The 21,517-nt window shown below is 35.7% G+C and overlaps 2 protein-coding genes across 2 annotated transcripts; both read right to left on the bottom strand.

Moving 5' to 3' along the window:
• Window positions 1-249: 249 nt before the first annotated feature.
• On the bottom strand, window positions 250-1,428 carry LOC110111131 (zinc finger protein GIS-like). Its single transcript, XM_020842871.2, has one exon. The coding sequence runs from the start codon at window positions 805-807 to the stop codon at window positions 349-351; it is 459 nt and encodes a 152-aa protein (XP_020698530.1). The 5' UTR covers window positions 808-1,428; the 3' UTR covers window positions 250-348.
• Window positions 1,429-2,134: 706 nt separating this feature from the next.
• On the bottom strand, window positions 2,135-14,772 carry LOC110111123 (calmodulin-binding receptor-like cytoplasmic kinase 2). The gene is made up of 6 exons (XM_020842862.2): window positions 14,407-14,772; window positions 13,982-14,226; window positions 13,729-13,897; window positions 13,530-13,619; window positions 4,211-4,509; window positions 2,135-2,689 (listed from the first exon to the last, which is right to left on the bottom strand). The coding sequence occupies exons 1-6, from the start codon at window positions 14,648-14,650 to the stop codon at window positions 2,438-2,440; spliced, it is 1,299 nt and encodes a 432-aa protein (XP_020698521.1). The 5' UTR covers window positions 14,651-14,772; the 3' UTR covers window positions 2,135-2,437.
• Between the last annotated feature and the right edge of the window lie 6,745 nt (window positions 14,773-21,517).

Raw genomic sequence — 21,517 nt, 5'->3', positions numbered from 1 at the left:
CAGAGTAATGTCAACATTTCATTACAAAATTTTGATTACGAATATATATTTGAAAGAAATTCCACCGTAACATTACTGACGTACATTCCGCATCTTAGGCCACCGCTGTTTTCAGCGCATATATATTCGCCGGAAAGTCCGACGGTAATAGCAGATTTTCTGTAGTGAATCAAAAATTCTAAAGAATTAAAGAAGAAGAAAAAAATCAAGATAATGTCTTAGAAATCATTTTAATAAAATTATGATAAACAGAGTTAACATCTCACATAACACTAAAAAAAAAAAAAACAGAAATATTTGAAACCAATCATAAATAATCAAAATAAGACTAGTTATGGATGAAAATGCTCATGGTCCGCCATGCCTTCCACCATGACCAAGGCGAAGCTCCAAATCCAAATCCTCCATTTCCCCGTCCGCAATCTTCTTCTCCGACGCCATCTGATCTCGTGGACTCTTCGACTCCGTTGAAGACGACGATCCAGGAAAATAGACGATGTAATTCTCTTTTGTTGGCGTTGGCGGATGCCATTGCTCTTGTAAGTAAGGATGGTAATTACCCTCCTCTCTTCTCGCCGCAGTCGCCACCGCCGGCCGAATCCTCGGTCGATCTCTCCGATGTATGTTCATGTGGCCGCCGAGCGCCTGCGCCGTCGAAAAGCCTCTCCGGCAAAAGACGCACTCATAGTATCGGCCACCGGCATATACAGATGAAGTGCCAATGCTGTCGTCACCAACGGCGGCTGGCTCCGGCGACTCAGCCTCATTGCTTGACGCCTTCTCCTCCTTATGTTCCTTTCTTTCCATGGAGTCAGTATATCACAGGTGGTGGCTATGCGTTAACATATATATATCAAGAGAGATCAAGAGAGAGAGAGAGGATGTGGCCGGCCAGCAGAGAACTCCATTTCTGTCGTGGAAAGTATATTTAAAAATACGATTTTTATGGGAAGTAAAACTGTCTCCAGCTTGAGAAGCTGAAGAAATCTGCCGAATGGGGGAAGACGAAGAACGGTTAGAAGTTAGAAGCGAGGGGGAGATGGATATGCTTTCTCTTGTCTGATTAGAATAATGTGAGTCATGTGAGAAATATTCTTCCATGTTGGAGAGAACTCCAACTGTTTTGCAATGGCCACTGTAGAGGTTGAGCCGGCCGAGCGCAAAAGGAATGAGCTTAAATTTATTCTTCTGTTATAGAGCTGAATATTTTTAATATAAAAAAATAATCAAAATGATCCATTAACTCTTTATAAGAGATTAAAATAATCCCAATTATATTAAATGACAATTTTGATCCTTAAAGTCAAACTATTTTGATTCCTTTTTAAAAATTTGAGGGAGAGTACATGTTTTAGATATCTTGGATCTATTGTTCTGAGTGATGGTGAAATAAATGGGGATATTATTAGTATAATTTAAGTTGGATGATTGAAGTTGAGGAATGCATCGAGCATGTTGTGTGATTGAAAAACCCCCTCAAACTTAAGGAAAAGTTCTATATGGCACCGAATGTTGACCATTAAAAGAGAAACATAATACTAAGTTAAGTATTGCAGAGATGAGGATGCTTAGGTGGATGAATGGCTTCACCCTTAGAGATCGAATACAAAATGAGCATATACATGAAATTGTTGGAGTAGCTCCAACAGAATATAAGATTAGAGATAATCGCCTTATATTATTTGGTCACATAAAACGACAGCCTTCCGATGACCCGGCTAGGAAAGTAGAGGTATTAGATTTGACTTATATTAAGAAAAAGTAGAGATAGACCTAAAAAGACTTAGTTAGAAAATATTAGAAATGATCTTTCTTTATTAGATTTAAACGAGAATTTAACTTTTAACAGAACACAATTGAGAAAAATTATTACCCCATATAGTTGGACAAAGGCTTAATGTTGTTGTTGTTTAAAATTTTGAGGGAATAAAAAGATCTTTTAATATAATTAGGAATCATTTTTTTAAAAGAAATTTTTATTAAAGAATAAAAAATTGCAAGGAAAACATTCAATCCAATCTATTCAAAAATAGCTTATGTAACAATCATGTAATGTTTTCATTAATTCTCCATAATGTTTTTTCACCCTTTCCTAAAGAAAAAAAAAAGTATCTATTCTCTATGAAATATGAAATGAACATACTAATATTCACAGGCATAAGCATTCTCAATAGAAATATTAATCAAAATACACATGAAATATACAGAAATGCTCTGTTCACCCTATAATATATATGCTCATCAATCTTCCACTGAGAAGAACTGTGAGATTATTTTAACTAAAAATTTTGATCACATATAAAAGAATTACTTATGGGTGTGCACATTTATCAACTAGAACTATACATATTAAATCACACAATATACAAACCTCCAATCAGCTAGAAAGACACAAAAGAATTTACTTCAAAAGGCCCAAATGAATGGTTCAGATCTTTTACTCCAGAGAAGACTTTACCTGAGAGGTCTGGGAGAGTTCATCTGAAGACCATAGTTCTCTGAAATCCTTGCGAATGCTCCACAAAATCTCAGCACACATTCTCATACTAGGCCTGCTCTGTCTGGTTGGAGCAAGGCATTGAAGAGAGAGCTCCAGGATTTTCTCCAAGGCAAGAGTGGCTGCTGGGGTCTGAGGAAGATTTGGATCTAGTACTTGAATGGCATCTCCATCCATGAACTTTTTCATTGCCTGTTCATTAATTTATGAGGTCAAATGAGTATTTTGCATGAAGCACTCAATAGCATTGAGTTGATTATGTTTGATTTGAGGGAATTGGAGGTCAAATGAGTATTAAAACAGTTTTTTAGTACAAAAAATTTTAATTTTTGTATTAGAAAGCTGTTTTAAGAAGTAATAAAAAAGGTGTCCCAAACGAAGGCTTAGTTTAGATTTATAACTAACTCCAATGTAAGTATTAGTTAATTGGATTTACCTTAGAACGTTGAATGAATGGATTTTTCAAGTGACAATTTTCTATTTGACCTGAGGGAAGAAAATTTTATGAGTGCATCACTTTGACTTTGAATACTTCCTCCTCAAATGAAGCATGAGCCTAATTTTTCAATAAAAAAATAAAAATACTTTCAATTTATCTTCAACCAAATAAGTGGGTGAAAGCTAATTTTGATTCAATTCTTTTATCGTTTGTATTTCTATTTCCTGGTATGTTTGGCTTGAAGGAATGAAATATAAATGCATTTTACTTTACAAGTTTATATTGCATATTTCATTTCAAAGTAATTCATACATAAATTATTGAGAAAATGTGAGCAAATGCTTCCTCCCATTGACAATACCATTCTAAACCCTAATAAAAAATTTGAAGAAAAAACTATCAAATCATGGTTGATATATGTAACCTCACAAGAAATAAAAATTTAATTTCTCAAACAAACAAGAAAGGAAAAATATTTCTTCACTCAACTTCTCAATTAAATAAGTCGGTGAAATTAAATTTCAATTGATTTCCTTTATCATTTCCTTTTTTTCATTTCGTTTCCATTCCCTATCTTTGAATTCCTTCAAACCAAACAGAGCCATAATTTGTCCGTGTAAGTGCTTCCTAAGAAATGCCTACTAATGTAAAAATAAATAAATAAATTAGAGATTTTTTTTGCATGCCATCAAAAACACAAGTTGTATGCCACAGCAAATTTTTAATATAGCATACCTATCAACTTAAGCTTTGTTTGTTACTACCTTTTAAAACATCTTTTCAGTACAAAAATTTCTAGTTCAAAATTTTTTTGAACTAAAAAATTAATTTAGAAAGTAACAAAAATGTTGTACCAAACAAAACCTTAATCTAAATCTTCTTATTAACATGGCATTCAGTTAACTCTCATTACAACTTTAACCTTACACAATTTAACTAACCCTAGAACTAGATCTCAGCAAGGGCTCTAATCTGCACAACCAGGATCAACCAAGTAAATTTCATCATATCCAGATCTAATCCAATTTTACTTATAGGTCGGTTTTGGTATTTGATGGCTCTACATCAGCTCATCTAATCTGCTTATTTTCATAGGTGAATTTTTGTGTTATTCTCTTAGAAAATCTAAAAGAAATATTGCTTCTGATTTAAAATAATTTAGGGTCATGTACCAAAAATATCAAAAAATTTGGATATACTAATAAATTTAGACTATTGTACCAGTAAAAATCCCAAGTAAAATAATATGGATTGAGATGGAACTTTAAACATACCCATCTGGGAGTGAGACGCTCTTTGACATCCCTTTTAGGCTCGATTGGGCGCCTTCCTGATATCAATTCCACCAGTAGTACCCCAAAGGAATATACATCACTTTTCTCCGTGAGTTGATATGTTTTGAGATATTCAGGGTCAAGATACCCAGCGGTTCCTTTTACTTGGGTTGAAACATGGGTGGCATCTATCTCAGTTGCACCAAGACGTGCAAAGCCAAAATCCGCAACTTTAGCTCGAAAATTTTCAGTGAGAAGAATGTTAGAAGATTTAATGTCTCTGTGAATGATAGGATGATCTGCAAAAAACATAAGGTTAGAATTATTATTATTATTATTTTGAGTTGGAATGAAGCAATTGTACATTCTGGTGGTTAGGGAGAAGAGTACTCGGTTTTGGCAAATCACATTATATGGATAAATCAGAGTATTGAGTTTCAACTTTCAATGTGGCTGTAGTATGGATACAATTCTACTTAAATGTGATGCATTCATGTTCTAAAGCTTTGCATGGACACTTACAAACGATCTGAAGGCATGTGGGACGATTAAGTTCCTCTTTAGCTTAATTTAGAATTGAAAATCAATCCATGCGTTTTTTACAAGTGAAATATGAAATTTGTCATTTTTATCTGTTTGAAAGATTTAAGAATGGAAGATGCACAAGCTTAAAAGCTGATTAGTTTATCTGTTTATCTGATCCCAAACAAATGTGATAAAGCCATTGATTATAAGATGAGACATAGTTTTGTATGCATGCATATCCAGGAAGTACACATTTTTTCTTCTGTATAAAATATCGGTTGTCAATTTATGACAGCCCGAATCCGATCTGGAAATTTGGTTTCGGGTTGACCCGTTTAACAAATGGGTCAGATTTGAGTTCTGATTTTCAACATGTTTGAAAAATAGGTTCAGGTCAACCCGCCAACCTGAAAATGACCCGGAGTGACCCGCAATCCCGGCATTTGATTCGGTAGATGGACCCGGGGGGCCCAACTCGTACCCTACTCCCGCACTACGTCCAACGTGCCCAGCTAGAGTATGCATGCGTCCCGCTCGCGCTGCCCCATGTCCTACCCGCACCAGTCGTAGGCAGCACGGCATCACGCGGGCCCCCAGCGTCCCGCTCTACTTTTGGCCCCCTGCAGATCCCAACGTGCTCCACGTGCGGTCGTGTCGGGTTGGGTCGACTTGGATTTAGGGCGGGTCGGATTCATGTTTAAATTTTTGACCCGTTTATGCAATCGGGTCGGTTTAGATTGGATGAAATGAGAACAAGTCGATTTTGAGCCCAATCCGACCTGAAAACCCATTTTGACACACCTAGCATAAAAGCTAATGTTTTGATGACCTTTACAAATGATATTTATGGTTTACTATTTAGCCTTATCAACACTATTTTGGGCCTACTTTATGAATCTTAATTTTTTATTTGTCCTTGTTGAATAATATAAGAGGTGTCAACATATTCTTCGCAAATCATTTCTGCACAACTTCTATGTATATCTACCAATTTCTAATCCTTTGACACAAATCCCCATCTACCTAAGTAGTGTATTTTCTTCTCTTCATGTTGTTCAAACCACTTAAATACATTTTCAATGAACTTATTTTTAATATATTTCATTTAATTTTTCTTCTAATATAATTATTCATTAATTTATCCTTCCTAATTTTGTCACAATATTCATCTTATTATTTCCATTTCTACTGTACTTAACCAAGAGGTTTTTTTTAAAAAAACTTTTTATTGTTTATTGTTTATATTTTGACAATGTTATTCATCTTAAAAAATAAATTATTTTTGTTTATTCATTTAGTGATGATGACAATTACCAATAGGATTGCAGAACAATAGACAAGGTAATGATAGCAGAGGCTGACGATGGTTGCTAGCAATACATAGTAGTAATGGTGGTGACGACAATGATCTTAAAACACCTAAAAATTATTTTCATTATTTTTCAAAATAACTTGGAACTATTTAAAAATAATAATTTTAGAACATGCCAAACAAATATATTTTTAAATATAAAAACAAAAATAAAATGCAAAAGTAATCCCAAACAAGCCCTATGATATTAGTAATTTTTTTCTACCCATCAATCGGACACATAGAACAACATAATATAACTATAAATTTATAAAATTTATATTTAAGTCTGTATGACATCCTTTTCTGAAACTACCCTTAAGGTACTTCTCCATCTTAGTCATCTAACATTAACTCCAAAAGTAATATACAAATCTATATCTTTATTCTTTCACTTGAGCGATCAAGGATATTGTTAGACTAGTCCAAGGAGGACCGGTCCAGCGGGCCCAAGTGCTTGGCTGGCCCCTAATTTACTACAGGCGGAAAAATCAATTGTCGACCCCCCTTGTGGGCCCATAATTTGAATTCAAAACATAAAAGGAGTCGAAATTTAGGGGGGAATTAAGTTTAAGAGGAGTTGTTTAGTAATTATCAATATAATTGTATTCTCTAAATAGAGAGGAATGATTAGGGTTAGGGCTATGTTATGTTTTTTTTTAATTTGAGTTTTCTTTTGGGTTTCTTTGGGCTCTGGCGGCCAGCTAGGTATTGGGAGAGCCGGGTCTTCCTCTCAAATTGAAGATCCATTGTATCTTGTTTGTTTTCTTTCACTTTTCATTAATTAACAAGTTTCTCTAGTGTTTTGTCATGGGATTTATCTCAAAATTTTCTTGAACCTTATTGAAATTCCAAATTTCAGTCAAGATCTCTTTGATTCATGCACTTGATTCCTAACAAATTGATATCAAAGCGCTTTCTTGGGCGGAAAAATAAGCTGCCTTCGCTGGTTTTGCGATTGGAGACTAGATCCAATTAATAGCAACAAAGAAGATGGATGCGTTGGAAGGCGACATGAAACAATTGAAGGCCGGGGTAGAGAAAAAATATTCCGGGGTGGAGGGAAGACTCTCAGCCATTGAGAATCACTTTGAAAACTTTGAGGATATGATAAAAAAAATGCTTGAGATACAGTCGAAAGCATCACCGATGATTTCTAGGGTGGAACCAACAAGAAATGACATTCAGGAGGATGATAATGAATAGGAGAGTGTTTTCCATTAATGATCACAATATTGGGCTCTGTTGGTGGGCAGATTGGGATATTTCAAAGGGAGGATAGTAAGGAGGAGGGAGGTCGAACCCTTCGGGAGACTACCCGGATATGATTGGAGTGAGCCATGGGGTCAACTCAACCAAGGGAGGAAGGAAGGGGGGAATCACAACACCACTACATGAGAGATCGAGAAAGCTAAAGATGCTAATCTTTGAAGGGGAGGATGCCCAGAGTTGGATGTACTGGGTGGAATTCTACTTTGCTATCAACGGACTGACAAAATATGAAAAACTCATGGCAGCGGGTCTATATTTGGGGGGAGGCTAGGGATGTGATTTACTCATGGAGAGAATTTAAGGAGTGCTTGTTGCAATGTTTCCTAGCCATTTCAAAAGAAGACCTTCATGAGTAGTTTTATGCCCTAAATCAGGAGGGGACAGTTATGAAGTACCAAGAAAAATTGAGTTACTGTCAGAGAGACTGAGGGAAATCTCTGAGGAAGGATTGGAGGGGAATTTCATGAAGGGGCTTAGGGAGGACATACGGGTAGAGCTCAGGGTATTGAGGCCTAGGGGTTTGAAAGAGACGATGAAGATTGTTCAGAGAGTGGAGGAAAAATATAGTAGGCGGAAGGCCAGTAGAAACAACATCGTGGGAGGACCCTACATGAGTACCTTTAAAACTTTAGCACCTAGAACCTAGAAAATATCCTTTCAAAGAGAAGCTCATTGGGAGAAGAGAGATGGAGATCGCCTGGGGGTAACTTCAAGCGACTCATAGAAGAGGATGTGCATAATAAATAAGAAAAGGGGTTATGTTTCAGATATGATGAGAAATACACGCCGGAGCATAGGCGTAAGGATCAAACTTTTCAGGTTCTCAGAGTTTGTGATGACGAGGAAGTTGAGGAGAGAGGTGGGAGTGAGGCATCAGCGAAGGAGGAAAAACTGTATTTAGACATGGCAGAGGTCTCCTTGAACTCAGTGTTGTGAATTACTCAAAATCATACTATGAAGATGAGAGGAGAAATAACAAACAAGGAGGTAGCGATATTGATAGATAGTGGGGCTACCCACAATTTAATCTCAGACCAGGTCATAGACCAATAGGGGATGAAACTAGTGGACACATGGTGTTATGAGGTGATTATGGGGACTGAAAAGATGGAGACAAGTAGAGGGGTGTATATGGGAGTGATCCTTACTATATAGGGGATCCAAGTGAGGAGGATTTTCTCCCATTGGAGTAGGGCACTAATGTCATCCTGGGGATGAGATAACTGCAGACCTGAGGGATACCAAGGTGAATTGAGGAACGCTGACAATGGAGCTGATGGTGGAAGGGAGAAGGATGGTGATTAGAGATGCAGGGCTCTCCAAAGCCATTGTGTCTCAAAAATCATGGTAAGGGCCATACATAAGGTGGGAGGAGGAATTCTAGTGGAGCTCCAGAGTTTTTGAGGGGATCAGAGGGGAGGAAGAGAAGGGGGGGGGGTCCCTCTTTCAATATAGTCGATCGTACAATAGTTTTGTGAGATTTTTCAGCCACCACAGAGGGAACAGGAGCACGGAATCACGCTAAGGGAGGGGGTATCACTTGTTAGGACTTACCGTTACCAAGGAGAATTGGGGGACGCTGATAATGGAGCTGATGGTGAAAGGGAGAAAGATGGTGATCAAAGGAGATGCAAAGCTCTCAAAAGCCATGGTGTCTCTAAAAATCATGATAATGACCATATAGAAGATGGGAGTAGGAATTTTGATGGAGCTACAAAGTTTGGAGGGTATCAGAGGGGAGGTGGGATCCCTATTTCAAATATAGCCGATCGTACAACAGTTTTGTGAGATTTTTCATCCACCCCAGGGATTGCCACCACAGAGGGGACATGAGCATGCCATCACGCTGAGGGAGTGGGTACCACTTATTAATGCCAGGCCTTAACGCTATCGCCAGATCCAGAAGGATGATATTGAGAAGCCGATCCAGGAGATGTTGGAGGTAGGGATCATCAGGCCGAGCGTGAGCCTCTTTTCTAGACCAATTCTTATGGTCAAGAAGAAGGCTGGAAGTTGGAGATTTTGTGTGGACTATCAAACCCTGAATAAGAAAAATGTGCCAGACAAGTTTCCTATTCTAGTGATAGATGAGTTGTTAGATAAGCTTTGCGGAGCAGCAGTATTCACGAAGATGGACCTGAAGTCCGAGTACCATCAGATCTAGATGAGAGAGGAGGATGGTCCGAAGATAGCTTTCAAGACACACGAGGGACACTATGAGTTCTTGATGATGCTGTTTGGCCTCACCAACGCTCCTGCTACATTCCAATCCCTCATGAATAAGGTGGCTGGCCTTACCTCAATAAGTTTGTTCTAGTTTTCTTTGATGACATCCTGGTATACAACAAGTCCAGTGAAGAGCATCTAAGCGCAAGCTTAGAAGTGTTATAGGAGCATCAACTAAGGATTAATATGAAGAAATGTTATTTTGCAAAGGCTAGTGTGGAGTACTTGGGGCACATGATATCCCAGGAAGAGTTGGAAATTGATCAGGCCAATATTGAGGCAATGCTGAAATGGCCTATACCTAGAAATTTGAGGGAGTTGAGGGGGCTTTTTAGGATTGTCTGGGACCTATAGGAGATTCGTGAGGGGATATAATACCATAGCTTGGCCTCTGACAGAACAGTTGAAGAAGAAAAACTTCTTGTGAGGAGAGACAGCCACTCAGGCCTTCGAGAGATTGAAGACAACCATGACCACGATCCCGGTCATGACCCTACCCGATTTCAACCAGATGTTTGAAGTAGAGACTAATGCCTCAGGATATGGATTGGGAGCAGTGCACATGCAAAATCACAGACCCATAGCCTGCTTCAGCCAGGTATTGACAGCTAGAGTATGACCGAAGTCAAATTATGAGAGAGAATTGACGGTCATTGTACTAGCTATTCAGAAGTGACAACCTTACTTGTTGGGTCGACATTTAATCGTCAGGACAGACCAGCAGAGCTTGAAGTACTTGCTGGAGCAGAGGATGGTGATTGAGGAGCATCAGAGGTGGTTGTGAAAACTATTATGATATGACTTTGAGATCAAATATAAACTAGGGCTAGAGAACAAAGCAGCTGATGTCTTATCCAGATGCATAGGGGAGCTCCAAGAGTTAGTCATTTCAATACCTCTGATGCTAGATTTTATTTATTTATTATTTTTTTTTGGGGGGGGGGAAGGGGCTATTAAGGAGAAGAATATATAAGATGAGGGGCTGAGGCGGATTAGGACGGATTTACTGAATGATGAGAATAGCCACCCTGGCTTTCTACTAAAGGATGAGAATAGCCCCCCTGGCTATTATCTAGAAGGGAAGAGACTATTATACTAGGGGAGGTTTGTGCTGCCACGAACCTCAGTTCATATTACTCACCTGCTGCAGGAGTTTCATTGGAGCGTTATTGGGGGACATTATGGTGTGCAGAAGACATACAAGAGATTGACATCAGAATTGTATTGGGAGGAAATGCATAGGGATGTGGAGAAGCTGGTGTCTAGGTGTGAGGTATGTCAGAGAAACAAGTATATGGCGATGGCTCCAGGGGGATTACTTCAACCCTTGGCTCTTCCAGACAAAGTGTGGGAGGAGGTCACCATGGATTTCATAGATGGTCACCATGGATTTCATAGATGGTTTACCCCAATCTGAGGGGTTTACAGTGATTCTATTGGTGGTTGACAGGTTGAGAAAATATGCTCATTTCATTCCCTTACGACACCCTTACACGACAGTGATAATGGAAGCATCCTTCATCAGAGAGGTGGTCAGATTGCATGGGATTCCATAGTCGATAATTTATGGTCGGGATGATGTGTTTTTTAGCCATTTCTAAAGAGAGTTATTCAGACTGTAGGAAACAGTCCTAAAGAGGAGCGCCGCTTATCACCCCCAGACAAACGGACAGACGGAGGTAGTAAACAGGAGTCTGGAGACTTACCTATGATGTTTTACTTTAGAAACACCTCAGCGGTGGGCTAAGTGGCTAGCATGGGCAGAGTACTGTTATAACACTTCATATCACTCAACTTCCCATACGACTCCTTTCAAAGTGTTATATTGAAGAGACCCTCCACACATAGTGTATTTTGGGTAGAGGAGCGCACTAATCTCTTCAATAGATCAGTACTTGGAGGAAAGAGATAGGGTGTTGGAAGAATTGAAAAGACACTTATTAAGGGCATAATAAATTATGAAGTAGCAGACAAATGGACATATGAAGGACATCCATTTCAAAGTGGGAGATAAGATGTTCTTAAAGCTATGGCCCTACAAACAGAGGATGGTCGCCAACAGGAGGAATGAGAAGCTATCCCCAAGGTGCTTTAGCCCATATAAGGTATTGGAGAGGATTGGAATAGTGGCGTACCGCTTGAGACTACTATCATCGCTACTATACATCCAGTGTTCCACATGCCACAACAGAAGAAAAATATTTGGGGGGAGGGGGTGATCATGTAGTGAGCTCAGCGTTACTTATGACACTGACAAAGGATTTAAAGATGTTAATAGAACTACTGGAGTTAAGAGGGGTTTGACAGGGAGAAGAAGGAACCAAGGAGGTTCTGATAAAATGAAAGAACTTATCGGACTATGACGCCACCTGGGAGCCATATGAGAGGGTGAAGCATCAGTTTCCATACTTCCACCTTGAGGATAAGGTGATTCTTTGAGAGGGGGTAATGTTAGACCTGTCCAGCCGATTAAGTGCTTGATCGGCCCCTAGTTTACTACGGGTGGACCAAGCAGCCGCTAGCCCCCTTGTGGGAGCTATTATTTGAATTCAAAACTTAAAATGAGGGAGCAGTTTAGGGGGGAATTAAGTTTGGAAGGGGGTTGTTTATTAATTATCATTATAATTGTATTCTCTAAATAGAGGGGAATGATAAGGGTTAGGATTATGAAATGTTTTTGTTGATTTTGAAATAGATTTGTTTAGGCTCTAGCCGTCGGCTAGGGTTTGGGAGAGCCGGGTCTTCCTCTTGAATTGAAGATCCATTGTATCTTGTTTGCTTTTTTTCGCTTTTCATTAATTATCAAGTTTCCCTAGTGTTTTTCCACGATATTTATCTCAAATCTGCTTGAACCTTGTTGAAATTTTAAATTTCAGCCAAGATCTCTTTGATTCCTACACTTGTTTCCTAACAAATACTTAAGCATATCACATTTAGGTATCATCTAATCTTCCAATAATATTGTTTGATGATTATTTATACACATTAACTAAAATTATATATCATATACTCAATTTTTATTTCACTAAATTCAAGTCATATAACTTTTAAACAACTTTTCCACTGTTCTAATTTTGCACACGTTTAAATGGATGTTTTACCAGTTAAAATTAAATACTATGCAAAAAATTTAAGCCAAGACACCTCATTTTAAATATCCTTTATAAGGATATTCATAACCAATATAAAAATATTGACATAAGGTTGATTTATGATGTAAACCTACAATAATTGAAAACGAATAGGTCACAACACAACTATTAATACTAGTGAGTGCAACATTATTCATATATTTAATAAAATCAACATACCTTTCACACAAAATTTTCTACCTTAATGTGCACCAAATCAATTATCATAGTACTTGATCACACCTTCTTAGAATAAATAAAATTTATATGAAGATCATTTCTTTGCTCTACATACTTCTCCATCAATTTTCTTTAACATAAAACTTATTTACAATGTAGATCTTCTTGGAATGAAACTAAGCTGTAGATTCTCTAAAATTGACACAATTTTTCTAAGTTTATGTTCCATTCTTTTCTATAGCTTTGTTGTATGACTCATAATTTTAATTCCTCTATAGTTAGCATAATTTTGAACACTACTTTTACTCTTAAATATTGGTGTGTAAATGGATCATCTTAAACAATTAGTATTCTATGAGTTTCCGAATTATAACAAAAAGATTTGTTGAACAAATAATGGCAACATCCCAATAACTTGCCAAATACAGCTAAATAATAATCTCATATGGACCCAAGCCATATATTAATACATCTTCTTTAAAGCTAACTCCATTCCACTTTTTATGACTATCTATAACATACTTCATTCAATTGTTCATTATGTGTTGAAAAAGAAAGTATCATGAAGAAAGATTTTATATTTTTATGTCAGTTGCCATGAGACAAAACCAGAATTTTCCCAAATTTAACATACCTGCATACATATGGAGATAAGTCACAGCATGAGCAACATCTATTGCTACATCCAGGCGTGCCGCAAGATTAAGGCAATCTCCATGCAAGCCTGCATATTTCAGTAGAATATGAGAAGCTACTAGCAAACATACATTCCAAACATTAAAAATCATGCAGCCAAAACTAGATTATTGTTAAAGAAACAAGAGAAAACTTACAGTCAAGATGTTCTCTAAGAGTTCCATTAGGCACATACTCAACTACAAGAATCCTCTCATTATCAAACTCCAAATATCCCAAAAACCTAACCAAATTCAAATGCTCTACTCTTGCCAAAGTCTGAACTTCAGATTGGAATTCCGTCCCCATTTGTTTATCATACATACTCTGCACAAACATTTCAAAAAGACAGCAACTCGGCATTAGTCAATATAATACACTACCATTCCATCCCAAAACAACAAGTCTTGCCTTCTTGGCACGTTTCACTGCAACAAGCATGCCGTCATCAAGCTTTCCCTTGTACACCGTTCCAAATCCACCCTGGCCAACTTTCAAAGAAGGGGAGAAGTTCTTTGTAGCCTTGTTAATTTCTGCCATGGTAAACCGCATACCTCCAGGCTCACTCTGAGATGAACTGCTGTAGATCCCACTTGCTGACAACCTCCTTACCTTGCCTTGAAAGCTTCCGTTATTACTTCCCGAAGCTGATGTTTCTAATAAAGATCAACAAAACCACAGATTTTCATTAAATAAGAGCAACTGTTTCCTCTATAAAATCTGTTTGCGTAACCTCTTCTCAGCCTCCACAATTTTGAAAAAATGTTTACTATTCCCTCAAAAAGAACAAAAAATCGGCTCATTCCAACAAACTTATGGCTGAGATTGAAACTTACGGGAACCAGACTTGAAGCCATCGGAGAAAATCTCGTTGGTCGATCTGCCCATGGTCGGAGCGAAGCATGCGCCCACGAACCTCACAGCAACGGCAAAGGGATTGCGGCTGGCGGATGAAGATTTGTCGTCGGCGGACGGATTAACGGAATAGAGCGGGCTCCTCGACGGGTCACGATCATTCGGCGTCCTTGATCCGCCGGAGCTAGGGTTTCCGCGGCCAAAAGGAGAACCGGGTGTCGGCATGATCTGTGACTTGCTCTCCACTGGCGGCTTGACCGACTGAGGAAGAATTTGGAGCGTGCGCGCGGGTAAGAGGTGCTGGTTACTCTTTGTCCACGTTAACCTACGCTACAGGCCTGGGTTCCTGTGGCGCAGCCACGACGGAAATTTTATTAACTTTGTTTTGTTTGGTACTGATTTTTTATTGGTTCTTAAAAAGGAGTTTTAATAAAAAAAAAAATTAATTTTATTACTAAAATTTGTTTTAAAAAATAATAAGAAAATTATTCCAAACGAAGCCTAAGTGTGTATCCGAATCATTAGAGACGTGTCACGTCACCCAATGCATTATATATTGGGTGATGTGACGCGTACGGTTTGGTCACACCGAATAATATTTGGCCATGACACTTGCCTGTTAGCGCAACTAGATAATCAATTAAAAAAAATAACACAACTCATCTTGATATGTTGGTCGAGATAAATTATTTTATGCGGACTTCGAACGTAGAATTAAGTTAGGAGTGTGAGCATACACAATATGCATAAATATACACATTGTATAAAAATATACGGTGTGTATATACTATGAACACTCACAGCCCGGACGTAGAATTACGTCTAGATCCCGCACGTATTAAGTTCATGTTATACGCTATGTACACTCACAATCTGGACGTAAAATTATACATTGACAGGCAATCAATCAATAAACTTTGAGTTTGAATATTATATATGCGATGTATTTGTGAGTTTATATTTAATTAGTTCAAAAGTCTCAAATAATTATTACAAATTAAAGAAAATAAATTAAATGTTTTATAAAATATTTTTATTTTTAATTTATAAAATAAGTGTAATTTCAACTGGCATAAAAAAATGGCATATATTTAAACTTCTTATCCTAACTAAATTTTGCACCAAAATTTTTGGTTATTGTTTATTCCTGATTTGAGAGAGAATAAATTAATAAATATATTAGAAAATTTGTTTGTTTAATTAGTTAATAAATTTAATCTTATATTGACAATTGAATTGCTCAAGTAATAAAAGTATTTAATAAATATAATATTTATTCGATTTAGTGGTTTTTTTATTTAGTATTTTTGCAGGTGAGAAGTCATAGATTGAGGGAATTTTGATGATATAACTATGAATAACAGCTCAAGCTTGATTAGAGAGATAAATTATGATGAATAACATATAGAATTTTTATGTGAGAATTTTGAAAAGAAAAAAATCACAAGACTTTGTTCCATTAAAACATGCTTCACTATTATCAAGCATGAGTTACAAGTTTAACTTAGGCTTCGTTTGTGACAGCTTTCTTACTATTTCTTAAAATAGTTTTTTAGTATAAAACTTTTTGTTTTTATACTAGAAAGCTACTTTAAGAAGCAGTAAGAAAGTCGTTCCAAACGAAATCTTAATATGGTTGAGGCATTCCTCTCTTGGAGTTGAAGGTGATGATAGTCTGATAGAGTGGTGTGCGAAGGTTGTGGAGATTATTGGAGATGTTCGGATTAGTCCTACCCTGAGGGTGAAGATAGGTAACTTGAAGGTGGTGTTAAAGTGGTGCTATAAAGCTAGAAAGGTCACTTGAGATGGCTGATCAACATTCCCTTGAGGTGGAGAAGCAACAAATACAATTAAGTTGTAGTGTGACATGAAGGTCATGGAGGTGACTAAAACTAGTTAAATTGATCATTTTCAAGAGCTAATGTGAAGGGAATATTTAGCTGTTGAAATTTACTATGTTATATAATAATTAGAATGTTCTTTCCATTGTGGAGAAATACTAAACTATTAGAAGTCAAATGAATGATATAAGATGCCTAGTGTATTCTGTTGAAAAGAAGGGAAACTAAGTGATTAGGAGTCGGTGGACAATTTAGAGTACTTAGACTTGACAAACGATCCAAAGTCGATAAGTGCATTAGAAATAGTGATCGATGTAGACTTGATGGGTAACTATAGGCTGGTTAGGATAATCATTCTCCTAAAATATTAAGAGATTGGAGTAGTGATGGGAGTTGAAGGATAATGATCAATGGGTGATTATAAATTTTGAATGGCAATAAAAGTCAAGGGACAAGAAATTAAGTGATTTTGAATTTCAAGTAGAAGCATTGATTATGAAATTTTAGATATCAAATGGCAATAAGCATTAGGGGGTGATCAACTTTCGGTGACTATCTATGTCTAGTTATAATAGAGATTGGGAGACGACAAGTATTGGGCTAGAGAGATAGGGTGATTTTAAGAATCATACATTATAAGAATCGAGTTATAATAACTGTTTGGTGATGACTATTGACCTGGATAAATCTCTTGATTCAAGAAGTATCAACTCTTCACCATTATTGGTGTCAAAATCATGACAATGAGTATGTGTTAGGGGTGCAAATTAAATGAGTCAAGTTGGGCTCGAGTCAGGCCTAACTCGAGCTCAGCCTCGAGTCAAACCTAAAAGACAAGCTCGAGGTCGACTTGTGCCACTAAAAATGAACTTGCAAGCCTTCTGCGGTACGCTGCTCCCCCTTTCGTCTTCCACGGTTCACACGCATAGATTCCCATGTTTCGTCTTCCGCGCGCGCAGATGCCTGCACTTCATCTTCCTCCCATGCTTCCTTCTTTCGTGGTTTGCACATGCAGACACGTCTTCCTCGATTTTCCTGTGCTTCGCATTTCTCCTTTCGTCAATTCGTCTTTCATATTCTGCGTGTAATCTAGTTGCTCGACGAGTAATGGAGCTTAGCATCATCTTGATCGAATTCAAGCTCAAAACTCGATAAGATCAGTTTGCAAACTTGTTAATGATACAACATCAAGCCAACTCGACTCACTTACACCCCTATCATGTGAATGATTACCTGAGAGATCACATGAAATCAAAATGTTGTAAAAAGAGAATGTTTGTTTACAAAATATAACACAACATGACATAAAATGCATACAAAATTGCATGAAATGAACACATATAAAAGTTTATCAATTCAACATTCATTTAATCAATCAAACTATGACAATTCATCTAAAATGTTATTGTGGTTTATATAGATATGATTACATCAAAAACAAACTATGATCTCGTGAGTCCATCAATATTATTCAATTTTGATTTGAAGTTTGCTTCATTATCTCTCACTAAATTGAGCATTACTTTCTTATTTCTCATCAAAATTGGATGATCATAATAACGTTCGAAAGCTAACACAATACTCTTAGGTTTTATTTTAAACAACTTTCTTATTACTTTATAAATCAACTTTTTAGTAAAAAATTAAAATTTTTATACTAAGAAACTGTTTTAAGAAGCAGAAAAAAAATTATCCCAAATGAAATCTCAGACTTGCAATTTTCATTTCGGACATCATTAAAAAATAGAGTTATAATTTTTATATAAAACAACATAATGAAACCTAAACTTAGTGATCATAATTATATAACAAAAAAAAATCATAATTATATACCCATTATATGGACCGCTTGTATAGTACCAAGAGTTCAATTACCCATACCCTAGGGTGCCCTGCCCCTTATAGTCGGAGTATAGTTCGCCACAGGAGCGCTACGCAAGACCATCCGCATAAACAAATATGCGGGATAAGTGTATAATAAATGGCAAGCAACTGGTAGTTGTAATGCGAGCCTAGCAGTAGCTTAGAAGGAATAGAAATGATTGTAGCAAGTAGGAAATGAGGGCCATATCAAGGACAAGGACAGTGCTTTAGAAGTATATTTATATAGTTTAGAATTTCAAAAATAGTGATAAGCTTTATAACAAACATCTTCATATTTAAATCTTATTAATAAAATAATTATATATGTAAAGTAAATTTTGTTTCAACTTTAAAAAAAAAACCTATTTTATTGATTATTATTGTGTGTCGGGATATTCATTAATTACGGTAGATAGATATAGAGTTTAGCGTCTCAACTTTACACGAATATCAAATGCAGATAGAGTCAAAATTCGTATGTGTAAAATCCTAAAAAGGAAAAAAATTATGGAATATGATTCAGTTAAAATGATTCTATTAGTGTTTGGAATATTGGACTCTAAGTTAGAGTTCCCATTTGAAGCATTTGTAGAATGTTGAGGATTTCCTATTAAAGGATTATTAAATTTCTTCACATTTGGACGAGATGAATTAAATAAGCCGACTTTAGTAGCCTATTTATGATCATAGTTCAATGACATAAGGGGAACAAGGAGCGCAAGGTTGAACTCAAACTCATCCTCTTGGTTAAACACATGATCAACAATATAATTTTCAGTAACCTCAACTACTAAAGAAAGCGGAGGTCTCAATCATAAATGTTGCGTATAGAATATATCCTAAAAAAAATAAGATTTTAAGGAAATTTACATATATAGCACATAATTCTTATTTATTTACTTATACAATATTTTAATGTTTCAATCACATGGAAACATATATATGAAAATGTGGATTTCATTTTTAAAAAGGTAATATTGGCTGTATTTTTTATTGTGATTTTGGGTGCTTATGAAAAAGTCTAAAATTTTAGGTGTTAGATTTGTAAATGTATAATTTTTTTTGTGGTATGTATGTAAATACCTCTAAAAAATATTTTGAATTATGAAAATAATATATTTACTTGAATATAGATCACTGACAAAATAATTCTCATCTTCCTACATTCACTCTTATAAGGTTTGTTTAATTTGTTAGTGCTCCTTAAAGTAGCTTTTTAGTAGAAAAATTTAATTTTTTAACTAAAAAGTTGATTTAAAAAATAGTAATAAAGTCATCCTAAATGAAACCTAAGTTTGGGATAGCTTTATTATTTATTTTTAAAGTAATTTTTTAATATATTTTTTTTTTCCTTAAAAGAATTTGAACTAAAATTTTGTTTATAAAACAACATAAAAGCTATTCCAAATGAAACCCAAGTTTTACATAATTTTTTTACTACTTTCTTAAATAGAATTTTAACATAAAAATTTCTAAAATTTATTTTAACAAAAAATTTTTATACTAAAAAGCTGTTTTAAAAAGTGATAAGAAAGTTATCCCAAATTAAACCTTAATTTATAAAACAGGGCCCTCAGGCCGATTGCGCATAATACAAGTATTAGGTTTTATTTGGGACAACCTTCTTACTATTTTTTTAAATTTTTTGAAAATAGTGAACTAAAAAACCATCCCAAACGAAGCCTTAATTAAAACTTGTGTAATCCATGACAGAGAACCATATGTGATCGAACACCGTTGGTCAGAGAGGAAGAGTCAAAGCATGCAAGATACAAAACCAAAATCATAGAGATCAAAAGTCGCCCAGGTAAGGAGAGTCAATCTTCTGACCTGCAAAACAATGTCAAAACCTACACAAAAATAACATTCCAATGGACAACAACAATGATAATGTCCCCAAAATTCAAAGTTCAAAGACATTGCATATCATTTAAATTAGTGAAAGCTAGAAAAAGAAGAGAAAGCAGGTTACCAAAATCTGAAAATACAAGAAATTCTAGCTCTTATTATCAAAATAGGTGATTTAAAACTTTATTTGGAACAATTTTTCTACTATTTAAAAAAATAATTTTCTAATTCAATTTTTTTAAAAAAAAGAACAATGAAAAATTTGGGATCAAAAGTTATCTAAAACGAAGCCTAAGGCTTTTTTACTGCTTAGAGATAGCTTTCTTATTGCTTTGCAAAACTGCTTTTAGTATAAAAATTTCTTCAAAACAGGAAAAAAATAATGATTTGAAACTGTCCCAAATGAAGACTAAAATATCATGTCAATCATCAAGAGTGTTTTCATTTACCAAGTTTCAACTTGAGGGCAGGTTTAAAGAAGCTTAAAAAAGTTGAGACTGAGGAGGAGAAAACACTATGATGGCGAAACAAGCAAAAAAATAAAAACATCGGAAAATAAATCACATCAGGATTTAATGTGAAAAAACTCGAATTAGGGAAAAAATCAGTGAGCCACATCACACCAAGAAATTCATTATAAAAATTGGGAGATACGTATCTCACTTCTTTCTCGCTCTCCCTATTCTTCTCTTCTCACATACAACATTCTCAATGTCTACCATACCAAAATACAAGAAAAAATCAAATAAAATAACCCCAAGAGATGCAACCCTTCAGAAAAATTAGAAAGAAAATTGTTTAATTTATCTCGCAGTGCTGCGACACCAATTTGGAGCGTTGTGGTGCTTGAACATCTGTCTTGATTCTCTACACCATCGTATATATACAACTGTGATACTCTACTCTCCGTCGTTTAACATTGGGGCGCTTTGAAACATAAAATTGGGGTGCGCGGGTACGCAATGTTGGCCACTCAGACATATAGCACCACGACATTTAAAAAAAAAAGAACCCAAATTGCATACTAAAAAGCAACTTTAAAAGGCAATAAAAAAACCCTCCCAAATGAAATCTTAGTTTGAGACAATTTTTTTATTATTTTATAAAGCAATTTTTTTAAAAAAAAACTCTTAATTTAAAAATTTTTGGTACTATTTTTTAAAAGAAGCGATAAAAAAGTCATCCCAAACTAAGCCTAAATCTAAGGTTCAATTTGAGATAACTTTCTTATTTCTTTCTAAGGCAGCTTCTAATAGAAATTTTTTAGTTCAAAATATTTTCAAATTAAAAAATTGCTTTTAAACGTAATACAAATGTTGTCCTAAATGAATCATAAGATTGCTGTCGAATTTCTATTATAAATTATTCAAATAATCATAAAATTCAATAATGCAAGCATAAAAATTAAGGGGAAAAAAAAAACAATAGTACTAATAATATTGGTTGAAATTTCGGATGATGATTCAATCAAATTTGGCATCCAATTTCGATGCATATCATTATAATAAAATATTAAAAAATGGACCATTTGCAGCTTCTA

Source organism: Dendrobium catenatum, unplaced genomic scaffold (genome assembly GCF_001605985.2).
Source record: "Dendrobium catenatum unplaced genomic scaffold, ASM160598v2 fragScaff_scaffold_1427, whole genome shotgun sequence".
In the NCBI taxonomy this organism is placed as follows: Eukaryota; Viridiplantae; Streptophyta; class Magnoliopsida; order Asparagales; family Orchidaceae; genus Dendrobium; species Dendrobium catenatum.
The sequence above is the reverse complement of the archived record's forward strand: the minus strand, read 5'-3'. Positions and strand labels throughout refer to the sequence as shown.

Bases quoted from the DNA above. Each gene is read 5' to 3' on its own strand.
- LOC110111131 (XM_020842871.2), bottom strand. From the start codon at position 807: ATGGAAAGAAAGGAACATAAGGAGGAGAAGGCGTCAAGCAATGAGGCT.
- LOC110111123 (XM_020842862.2), bottom strand. From the start codon at position 14,650: ATGCCGACACCCGGTTCTCCTTTTGGCCGCGGAAACCCTAGCTCCGGC. The intron at 13,898-13,981 runs GCAAGACTTGTT...ATGTTTGTGCAG, and splicing joins CAGTGAAACGTGCCAAGAAG to AGTATGTATGATAAACAAAT. The intron at 4,510-13,529 runs GTATGTTAAATT...TGTTTTTTGCAG, and splicing joins TTATCTCCATATGTATGCAG to ATCATCCTATCATTCACAGA.